Raw genomic sequence first — 11,504 nt, forward strand, 5'->3', positions numbered from 1 at the left:
ATATTACAGTGTATGCAAGTAGGACCCAAGTGTGACCCAAGGTGGACCCAAGTAGGACCCAAGGTGGACCCATGGTGGACCCAAGTAGGACCCAAGTAGGACCCAAGTAGGACCCTAGTGGGACCCAAGTGGGACCCAAGTAGGACCCAACTAAGACTCAAGACGCAAGATTACTATTTATACGGCATCGTCGAATTGAATGATCAATTAATATTAAAAGAAAAGGCATTATTGCTTCAACCATCCACCCCCGGCCCCCCTTCCCCGTTGGGCTCAACCCCCTCTCTCCTCCCTTTTGCAGATGTAATTTTATACATTAATTTGATGTTGAATTATTGTCATGTAAATAATTGATATATAATCCGCACCCCAACTTGAAGGTCGTCTTTAAACTTTTTTTTAGATTCTAGAGCTAATAAATGCAAAATACTTCTAGTTATGGTATTTCCAAAATGTCTTTCTTTCGTGTTTTCAAAATTGACGGATATATGAATAATTTCGTTCAGATTTCGACAATTTTTGCTTTATTCAATAAATTAAATTCGGAACGAAATTTTCAATATCTCCGGTAATATTCAAAGACAGAAATGGCAGACCACTTTTTGGAAATGCCAGAAATAGGGGAATTTTGTTAGTGGTTATTGTTTCAAGAATCATAATTGTAAAAATAGATAAAAAAAATCAATGATGAAAATTATTTCAAAGATTAACGACGACCTTCAAGTCATCTCTCAACTGTCAATTTTAGTGGGACGCCCGGTATATTAATTTTTAAGATAAAAGCAAATATTTTTTCAGCGAACTGATCTGGTTGAGAGACAGGTTCGACGGTTAACATTCAGGTGAGAAAAGTTTTAAAATTGATAAATTCTAGATTGGAATATTACAGATTCTAGATTGGAATATTACAGATTCTAGATTTGAATATTACAGATTCTAGATTCAGATTCTAGATTGGAATATTACAGATTCTGGATTGGAATATTACAGAGATTCTAGATTGGAATATATTACAGATTCTAGATTGGAATATTACATATTCTAGATTGGGATATTACAGATTTTAGATTGAAATATTACAGATTCTAGATTGGAATATTACAGATTCTAGATTGGAATATTACAGATTCTAGATTGGAATATTTTCATCTTACACAAAGAAAAGTTATAATGTTTTTAAGTTGGAAAGTCGCATGAAAATTCTTCAGTAGATCCTTTAATAGATTTTAAAATAAAGTTCGAATATATATTTCAGGACAGTTTCTCAGATTATCATTTGGCTAGGAAAACATGAATATCATCTTTATTTTTAATTGGGTGCGGGGGGGGGGGTTAAAAAGATAGCTTTTTTAATTTATTAAATTTGATTTATTAAAACTAGAAAAGATTAAATATGATTGAATATTATCAAAATTAATAACATTAACTTCCCTTGAATTTGTGTATCTTAAAGAACCAAATAAAAATCTTAATATACTTTTTTAAATCTTAAGCTCACTTTCATCTTCAAAAAAGAGTTTTGATAACATGATACAGTGATAACCAGAAAACTCTGAAATAGGAAGACGACTTTTAGAATCAAATTATAACTTTGAAAAGTCCAGTAGCATGAGACACAGCAATTGTGCAGGTGAAACAGACCCATCTCACTGAAATGGTGATTTAATAAGTGTCTACTAAAACTATTTGTTTGTTAACAACTTAAAATACACTTGTTATATTGTCGTCTTCCTCTGCCATTGTTTTCTGGTTATCACTGTATAAAATTTGTATCTTAAGATCTTAATATTTAAACATCTACACAGACAGAAATAGTAAAGAGGCCAAAGACAAAAAAAAACCTTAAAGGTATGAATTTGTAGCCCCCCCCCCCTCCCCCTCTCCCTACTAGAAACATGAACTTTAGGATAGGTATTCACATTTCTTTCTGCCTTTTCTTGAAGGGATTTAAAAAGTATAAATTTTGTATATGTATCTTAAAAGAAGAGACCGGCTATGTAAAATATTTTAACTGAGAATGCAGTATTGTAGAGAAAAACACCAGTTGGTTCAGTCATCAGAAGAAATATTTCTTTAATAAAATGAAAACAAATACTATTCTTCAGTAAGGAACTTTTTTAAATTGTACTCTACAGTGAAACCCTTAATAACGAATACATCGGAAGAATTTATCAAATGTGCGTGAACAGTTTTAAAGAGCTCTATATAATTATTTAATTAAAAAACTAAATATCTGCAACATTCCATTATCAGAAAGGGAAGAATACGACATTTGATGAATTCTTTCGATGTATTCGTTATTAAGGGTTTCACTGTACATTACTGCACTTTCAGCTCAAATATGTTACATAGCCGATCTCTCCCTTAAAATAGCAAAATAAGTCGTGGGATATTATCATATTTTAGATTTTTTTTAAAACACCGACCAGCCTTTTTTATCGTAGGCGTACTGTACTCCCGTCTCACATGTACCTTTCCGCTGGGGGGGGGGGGGCATTCGATATAAATTTTCCCTTTCTTTTTTTAAAGATGATATAACTTGTGTGTGCCCTGTCTAGTGAACTACAGACGATCCATGCCACAAGTTGACCGGCACAGTTTAACTTCAGCTCTTAGTATTGATCCTATGAAGAGATATTATCAGGTATACAGGGTGTCCCAGGATATTATCAGATATACAGGGTGTCCCAGGATATTATCAGGTTTACAGGGTGTACCAAGATATTATCAGGGATACAGGGCGTTCCAGGATATTATCAGGTATAAATGGTGTCTCACGATATAATCAGGTATATAGGGTGTCTCAAGATATTATCAGGTAAACAGGGTGTCCCAAGATTTTATCAGGTATACAGGGTGTCCCAGGATATTATCAGGTATACAGGGTGTCTCAGGATATTATCAGATATACAGGGTGTGCCAAGATATTATCAGGTATACAGGGTGTCCCAGGATATTATCAGGGAACAGGTTGTCCCCTAATATTATCAGATATACAGGGTGTCCCAGGATATTATCAGGTATACAGGGTGTCTCACGATATAATCAGGCATATAGGGTGTCTTAAGATATATTCAGATATACCGGGTGTCCCAAGATAAGGGTGTCCAAATATAACAACTAATAGAGTGTCCCAAAGTTTCAGATACAAAGTAACCCTAAAAATATCAGGTAAGGGTGTCCCAAAATATTTTGCAGAGGATTTTCTAAATATTTGTTACATTGGGGTGTCCCATATGTAAAACATAAAATTTACTAAGTTAATCAAAATGAAGGACATTTTTCTAAAAATATAAAGGGAAAGAGTAGAAATGTATAAAATACTAAAAAATAATTTATTTCAGGTTCACGACAAAAACTTGATTAATAATTCACATCGAGATATAAAACAGGTGATAAAAATTGCCGTTCTCATGAGGGGGGGGGCCGGGTGATCGTTAGAATAGGGGAGGGTGATACATCTGACAACTGTAGAGATGTGTATCGGTTTAGGACCGTTTACTCAATGTGTTTTTACTCTTAAAGACTCCGCTAAAATGTTTGATGTATTTCCTAATTCTAAATTGTATTCTCCATACATTTGCTTATTTAACAAAAAACGAAGATATCTTCCTTGTGCAATGTCAATATTGAAGAAAAGTCTTAAAATTACCAACTTTAAATGTACAGGGTGTCCCACGAAACATGACAGTATGCAGGACGACTTGAATGTCGTCTTGATTTTTGATATAATTTGATGCGTTTATTTGTCAACCTAATTTTAGAAGTAAATTTCTAGAGATAATAATCACAAAATTTCCCTTGTCCTGCCATTTCCAAAATGTGGTCTGCCTTTTTTGTGCTTTCAATATTGCCCGAGATATGAAGAATTTCGTTCAGATTTCGACAATTTTGCTTTTATTTAACAAAATTGAAATCTAAACCAAACTCTTTATATCTCAGGTAATATTGAAAGCACAAAAAACGCAGACCACTTTTTGGAAATGCCAGGGCTAGGAGAATTATGTGATAATTGTTTCAAGAATCATACATGTTAAAGTAGATAGAAGACTAAATGTCACAAATGAATTCAAATACCAAAGACGACTTTCAAGTCGTCTTCCTATTGTCATGTTTCGTGGGACACCCTGTATCTTCGATTTAGGAGAGAAAGCCTTATGTTAAATTTTCTTAATAATTCTAATATTCTTAATCTATATATACTTTGCATAGCCTGTTTGTTTGTATCCAATAAACGTCAAAACAGCTAAACCGATCGGGCCCAAATTTTGTGTGGGACTATATGCCCCCGGCCAGGGAAGGTTTATAGATGATCACAATTCACAATTGTAAAAGTTTGCCTCCAACAAAATCCGATTTTTATTAAAGTTTGAAAATCCACAAATTTTTTAAATAAAATCCTCGATTTTTTTTTGTTTTACAATAGTTACACAGAGAAAATGTTCACAATTGAACTAGAAGATGGGCGCAAAGCGCCTTGTAAATCTAGTATTTTTAATATTTTTAACATTTTTAATATTTTTAATATTTTCAATATTTTTAATATGTCTAAGGTTGCAGCAAAAAGAGAAGAAATGTCACAACGAATACGGGATCGTCTTCTGCTAGAGGTAATCAATCAAAATTTAACAAAATGTTTTTTTAAAAAGAAAAATAGAAAACAAAGACGACATTTATTCCACAATAATCTGGCAATTTTTCCCGTTCATTTTTATAAAGGATGAACATAATTCTTACCTAAATCGTCGAACACATTTTTTGAATAATCTAAATTTATTTAGAACGGAGATCATCCAGATTTATTCAACTTTATGAAAGACGACATTAAGAAACGTCCTTTTTCTACGCGACGAGCTTCGAGCGGTGCGCTTATACAACCTAAACCTTACGCATCAGGGAGAAATTAACAAACAAACTACAGATAACTTAATTTAACCTTGAAAAGTTAGGGGCCTGGGGGAGGGAGGGAAAGCAACCTCCCCCGCACAGCTTCTGAACCTATTTGCGGCAGTGCACGTCCCCATAGGGCTTCCGAACCTCCCCCAAACTGTCTTTCGGGAAGGATCTTCCATTTATAATCGCCAATTTCTACTTTAAACGGGAATAATTCGATAATTTAAGCACGCTAGTCAATCTAGTATCCTTAAGTGTTTGGGGGAGGTTCGGAAGCCCTATGGGGACGCGCACTGTCGCAAATAGGTAAAATGAGGTTCGGAAGCTGTGCGGGGGAGGTTGCCTTCCCTCCCTCCTGGGGGGGGGGGTGTTACAACAACAATCCTTTTAATTTGTATTGTTTGTGTTTATATGTCGGGATATAGTTTCGTCAAGAGAGAACCTGTTAAACCGAAGTATGTCAGTTGATCCAATAGCTCGTCATCTTAAACACAGATACTCACAGAGAAGACTTCTTGAAGGTAGCACTTTAACCTTGTAAGCGTATTTTCCAGTGACCCCCATCACCCTGAACTAACGAGAGAGAGAAGCATTCGGTTTCCTTTATTTGAAATCAAACGTGTTTTCGTCTATAACTCAACAGTCTTTAGACTTACACATTTGTTTATTTTTTACTTTTTTATTGAAAATTTATATGTCAACAAAAAAGTATTTAAGATAAAAGGCTATAAAATTATGTAAAAGGGGTCTTATTGTGATAGAAAGTCACAGTTTTCTGAAATATTGACAGAACCGTTAAATCCACAAGCCATGCAAGCAAACTTTTCAGCGGTTCTCTTGAAACCTTTGACTGTTTATCGAGTAGAAAGATCTCTCTGTTTTCAAACATTTAATTTTAAAAGTAAATTTGATTTTCTTCCACTTGTCCATTGCTACAGTTAACCCAGCTAAATAAGCCATACATCGAAAGAATTTATCAAATATCATATTCTTCTCTTTCTGATAATGGACTGTTGCAGATATTAAGTTTTTTAATTAAATGATTATATGGAGCTCTTTAAAACTGTTCCCGCATATTTATTCATTTTCGCAAATACTGAGATTTACGTCAAATAGTATTGAACCCATTGAAAAATTCTTCAAATGGTAGATCAATTGAATTTACACCAACAGTCCCTTTAAACGCTTTAAAGTTTTGTTCTTAATCTAAAGCATTAAAGTGACAAATAGATATAGTCGTGAACAGAATGATATAAATATCTCCCACGTTTGTTTTCCCAAAATCCGGCCTTATATTCAGTGACTCTCCAGTCTCCATTGCAGTAAAACTCTCAGTTGAGTCGACCTTTATATTGAAACTTCAGATAAAGCTGGGTTCCCAAGCTAGTTACTATAGGTGCAGGGTTACCCACAAAGGATGAGACTGTAAAGACGACCTGAAACTCTCAAAATATGAGGATTTACAGGTTGAATTGAAATTTCTGTCTTAACAGATAAATGTACGTAGTTTTTAAATGGCTTTTCTTATTATTTGTCAAAGAGCGAAACCTGTTTATATTACAGTTGCAGGGAGTTATACGTATAAGGTAACAGATAGTGTAAGTCCCTACTTTCTTCTCTGAAGTCTCATTCTTTGTGGGTAACCCTGTATGAAAGCAAAAATCTTGTTTCTCAGGTGTGCCTTGGGAAGATGGAAGAGCTCTTGATGTTTTAGCAGAACAGAGTGAGAAAATAAGCAGATATAGTCCTAGCAGATTCAGTCCGAGCAGACCTGGCACTAGCAGATCTATATTGAGCAGACCAATGAGTGGTTCAAGCAGATCTAGTTCAAGCTCCGGCCCAGAAAGATATTTTAAACAACGAATTATAGGTAATTTTCGCTAACTACAGCGTGTTATCTTAAACAATATGTTATTGCTTGATATTCAGGATTTCCCACAAAAGATGAGAGTGAGACTAAAACACGCGAATTTATGGGTTCGATCCTTATATATACAGCCAATCTCACATATAAGAATACATAGCAAGAGCGCATGAAATGTCGTCTTGAAATTTAGTTTATGACAGCAGTTATGCTCATCATTGGTCTGCACAAAAAGAAAGCTGCTAAGATATTCGCAGCTCCAAAGGGTTGAATACGATTTATGAAAATATATCCAAATATTATTATAGAGTCATAAGTTTTTTAATGACTTTAACTTTTAAGAAACTGCTTTTTATTTTTAATTCAAGGTATATTAATAGTCCTGAAATATGAAGGACAGCAGTTAATATAGTAAACTCGATTCCGTGGCATTTTATCTTAAATTTGTTGAGAATACGACATTATGCAGGCTATGTATTCATATATCTGGGATTTACTGTGTGCAGAGACCTATGACTTGCAAATATCACAATTTGACGTATTAAAATAATTTGCTCTTTAACAGTTTTTTGATTGTCTCATTGTTTGTGGGTAAACTTTTTAAAAAATGATAAAATCCAAATAAAATATTTCTCTATAATTAAGTTTGCTTATCTGAAAATTGATTTGTGAATTTATGCCGCACAGACAACGAAGAAAACTGAGAACATTTTTATTTCCAGCAGTTCCCTCAATGAAGTTTGCTAAAATTTTTTTTAATCTTAAAAGAATTTTTTTTAATTAAATATTTTCAGATGGAAGACCAAAGACTGCAGATACCTGTATCATTGAAGATATTCACGCGGGAGATGTTTAATAGAAAATTAAGAAAACATTGTTTTGCCCCCCCCCTTCAAAAAAAAAATCATCAAATTCTTTTGCGAAATATAAAATTTTAAAAGCAAAAAAAATTATTTGGTTAAAAAAAATATTTAATTTGTAAGATTGAACTACCAAAACATTCCAATTATAGTACGCAAGAAAAGAGGTGGTGCTTCTCTGGACATAGGAATTTTGTTCCACTAATTACTTTCTTTGTATTTGTATTTGTATTTGTATTAGTGCATAAATTTATATTCAAGGGACAAAGAAATTTGACATATATTAAATTAACACCCTTTTATTTATAAATAATAATTTTACTTTTCTGTGATTTTGAAGATTTTAGGAACACCCTGTACACAATTTACACAAGTTGATAATTTTAAGGACACCCTGTACACAATGTACACAATTTGAAGATTTTAGGAACACCCTGTACTCAATGTACACAATTTGAAGATTTTAGGAACACCCTGTACTCAATGTACACAATTTGAAGTTTTTAGGGACACCCTGTACACAAGGTACACAATGTACACAATTTGAAAATTTTAGGGACACTCTGTACACAAAGTACACAATTTGAAGAGTTTAGGGACACCCTGTACACAAGGTACAAAATTTGAAGATTTTAGGGACACAATGTACACAATGTAGGCTTAAATTCAAGTGATCTTCCATTTGAAAAGTGCTTGTCCGATACACAGCAGTACCCTTTCAGACTTTGAGTGATTATGAATTAATGGCTTATCCTTATTATCTTAAGAAACGATTGAAGTTTTTAAACACTTTGTTTGTAAACTATTTTACTTTAAGAAATATTAATTTACTTTCTAAAAGTCGCAGAAAATTATTTTAATTCAAATTTTTGAAACCCACATTGAACACAGCATATTCGGGAAAATATGTATCCTCAGTTGTGTTGAGTTCACAGTGTACAACAGCGTACACTTCAGTTTTACAGCAATTTAAACCCCATTTAATATTGAACTGAACACACGGAGTTCTCTGCATTTCATGATCGTTGATCAGTCAAAGGTAGTTCAATATTAAGAGCAAAATTATAGGATTTTTTCTAACATTGCAGTATATAAACCCAATATAGGTCCAAAACATTGTTGTCACTAATAAGTTGAAAGAGTTCGTGTTAAAATAATTAAATGTTTATAAATTGTTCAAGATGTTTAAATGTTGTTTAATATATATAAATAAATGTATCGTTATAGATATCTAGATCATAATGTTTAAGTATAACTAAATGTTTATAAAATGTTCAAGATGTTTAAATGTTTTTTATTATAAATAAATGTATCGTTAAAGATATCTACATAATAATGTTTTATTATAATTAAATACTTATAAATTGTTCAAGATGGTTTAAATGTTGCTTATTATTAATAAATGTATCGTTATAGTTATCTACATAATAATGTTTTATTATAATTAAATACTTATAAATTGTTCAAGATGGTTTAAATGTTGCTTATTATTAATAAATGTATCGTTATAGTTATCTACATAATAATGTTTGATTATATGTTATGCTTTAGAAATATCTCAATATATAAAAAGGGACCTTCTACCTCCCTTCAACCCCCCACCCCACAAGGGTCGGCGTATACAGGAGGGGAGCAAGGGGGGCAGTGCCCCCCTATACCTGTACAGGGGGCATAGCCACCCCCCTAGAACTCAGAGCTTTCACACATTTCAAATCTTAAACTCAAGAGCACTCAAGAGTTAAGACCATAAAAAAATTTAGCCCACTTTCAGGGATAGCGAAGGAAAACAATTATTTTTATATACCAATAACGAGTTTAAGTTGAGTTTTTCATTTAAAAAATTGTCTTTAATATCTCTAGTTTAAATACTAATTATTACCAACATAACAGTATAATACAATGTCGATTTTTTAGAAACAATGTTTTTTTTCTGCTAGTTTTGTTTGAGGGAGAGACAAAGTATATAGTACATGCAAGGTAATTGAACTGTATGTGTACCTTTAAAGTATCTTAATTATGCTTATGTCTGATATCCAAGAAGTAAAATTTACAGCTCTAGTTTTGCCCCTCCCCCTCATCAATCTAGAAGCTCCTCTCCTGTACCCCCCCCCTCTAGAAGCTCCTCTCCCCACCCCCTTTAGAAGCTCCTCTCCTCTCCCCCCTGAGAAAGTCCTTTCGCAAAATCGTTAAATCATTTCTAAAATAGTTTTTAACTCGTCAATGTAGTTTTGTTTTAAACAATAAAATAAAATTAGAAATTTTTTGTTTCAATTTTTTTCTACGGGAAACGCCGCGGGCCCTTCATCTAGTTTATTATAAATATATTTTGTTATAATATTTTGTAAGACTTTGATTATCAAAAATGTTTAATAAAAAGTTTTATAATATTTTCTAACAGCTATTATTTGAACTGTCATGTAAATTCAAAACATTTGGCTTCTTGGATACGTTAATGGTACACATACAGTCCAATTACCTTACAAGTACTACTTTATCTCTAATTCAAACAAAACTAGCAGGAAAAAACTGCAAACTAATTTTTTATGTTCTTCACTCTTCAGTTTCGAATTTTAAAAGTGTGATAGCTCTGAGAAAAAGCGAATTCCTACTATACTGCGCTTGATCATATGGGGTGCCCCACGAAACATGTCAGTTGGTTAATAGTTTTGAATGTCTTCTTCCATATACTTATTAGATATTGAAGACTTTTGTTGTTTATTTTGTTTTAAAAATCTTTTACTCAAATATATTTTACTTTGAAATCAACTTTACTGTAAGATGACTCCCATACAATATTTTTCATTATTCTCTTTGGTATCAAACAACTTAATAAATTCATGGAAGAAGACATCTTAAATCATTCACTTACTGCCATGTTTCGTGGGACACCCTGTACAATAAATATAGGAAACAAGAGACAATTTGAAAATCATTTTTAATTTCTAATATTTAATATATGATAAAAAGTGTATCCAAAAAATGATGTATGTCCCTTTTTGTTCATGAAAATTTGCTATTAACTAACATTTGAACAGTTTTGTTGTTGCTCTTAATAAATTGGAATCTAGATAAAATGTCGTCCCGTCACTCGCTTCTCATGAATTCATTGGGACACCCTCTAAACTGGCAAATTATCTTATTAAGGCCATGTTTACACACTGGTCAGATTAAAAAAATAAAAGAGTTTGAAAACAAAAAACTATTCTTTAAATATAATCTTTAATAAGTAAGTTAAGATCTGATTAAAAACGTCGTCTTCATTTAAGTAAACTTTTGATTCTTTAAAGTTTAAAGAAAAAAGAATTGGAATTATTTATGACATATTATATTACAAAGGTAGACGATTACATCAATACAATGAAGACGACATTTCGATTGTTAACAAGCTTTTTTCGAATTACTAGTCTACATGTAATCAAAGAGAAGCTTTTTTATAATTGACAGCTTCTCTTGAGTTCTATGTTTATGTGTATCATGCTGTTTATCAGCTTGATATAATTCAAAATTCAAATCGTAAGACTTCTTTATTATACTGTTACAATCACCCACCACCGTAAATGAATTCTTTAAAATCCACCATAAAATCTACTTTTTAAACTATAACTTTGAGGCTTGTTAATAAAGATTTTTTAACAAATGGGAATATCATATTTTCAATTTTTTTTGCAAATTACAATGTTAAGCGACAGTGCTATACCATAAGGATCGATGTTCTGGTTGCACACAAATTAATGTAGGTCGGATGCACATACTTTTGTAGGTTGGATGCACAACTTTTGTAGGTTGGATGCACAACTTTTGTAGGTTGGATGCACAACTTTTGTAGGTTGGATGCACAACTTTTGTAGGTTGGATGCACAAATTTTGTAGGTTGGATGCACAACTTT

General features: G+C 32.6%; 1 protein-coding gene across 1 annotated transcript in view; it reads left to right on the top strand.

The window, feature by feature from the left end:
- The window catches only part of LOC111709267 (Na(+)/H(+) exchanger beta), a 28,950-nt gene extending 19,480 nt beyond the window's left edge, over positions 1 to 9,470 (top strand). Inside the window, exons 21-29 of the mRNA XM_023482891.1 lie at positions 799 to 842; positions 1,256 to 1,284; positions 2,559 to 2,644; positions 3,345 to 3,392; positions 4,554 to 4,610; positions 4,782 to 4,896; positions 5,319 to 5,414; positions 6,569 to 6,763; positions 7,552 to 9,470. Of these exons, the coding sequence (XP_023338659.1) occupies positions 799 to 842; positions 1,256 to 1,284; positions 2,559 to 2,644; positions 3,345 to 3,392; positions 4,554 to 4,610; positions 4,782 to 4,896; positions 5,319 to 5,414; positions 6,569 to 6,763; positions 7,552 to 7,613 (732 nt within the window). The 3' untranslated portion in view covers positions 7,614 to 9,470. The remainder of the gene's footprint in view (positions 1 to 798; positions 843 to 1,255; positions 1,285 to 2,558; positions 2,645 to 3,344; positions 3,393 to 4,553; positions 4,611 to 4,781; positions 4,897 to 5,318; positions 5,415 to 6,568; positions 6,764 to 7,551) is intronic.
- Positions 9,471 to 11,504: the final 2,034 nt, after the last annotated feature.

The sequence above is a fragment of the Eurytemora carolleeae genome, unplaced genomic scaffold, assembly GCF_000591075.1.
Source record: "Eurytemora carolleeae unplaced genomic scaffold, Eaff_2.0 scaffold875, whole genome shotgun sequence".
Taxonomy (NCBI): Eukaryota; Metazoa; Arthropoda; class Copepoda; order Calanoida; family Temoridae; genus Eurytemora; species Eurytemora carolleeae.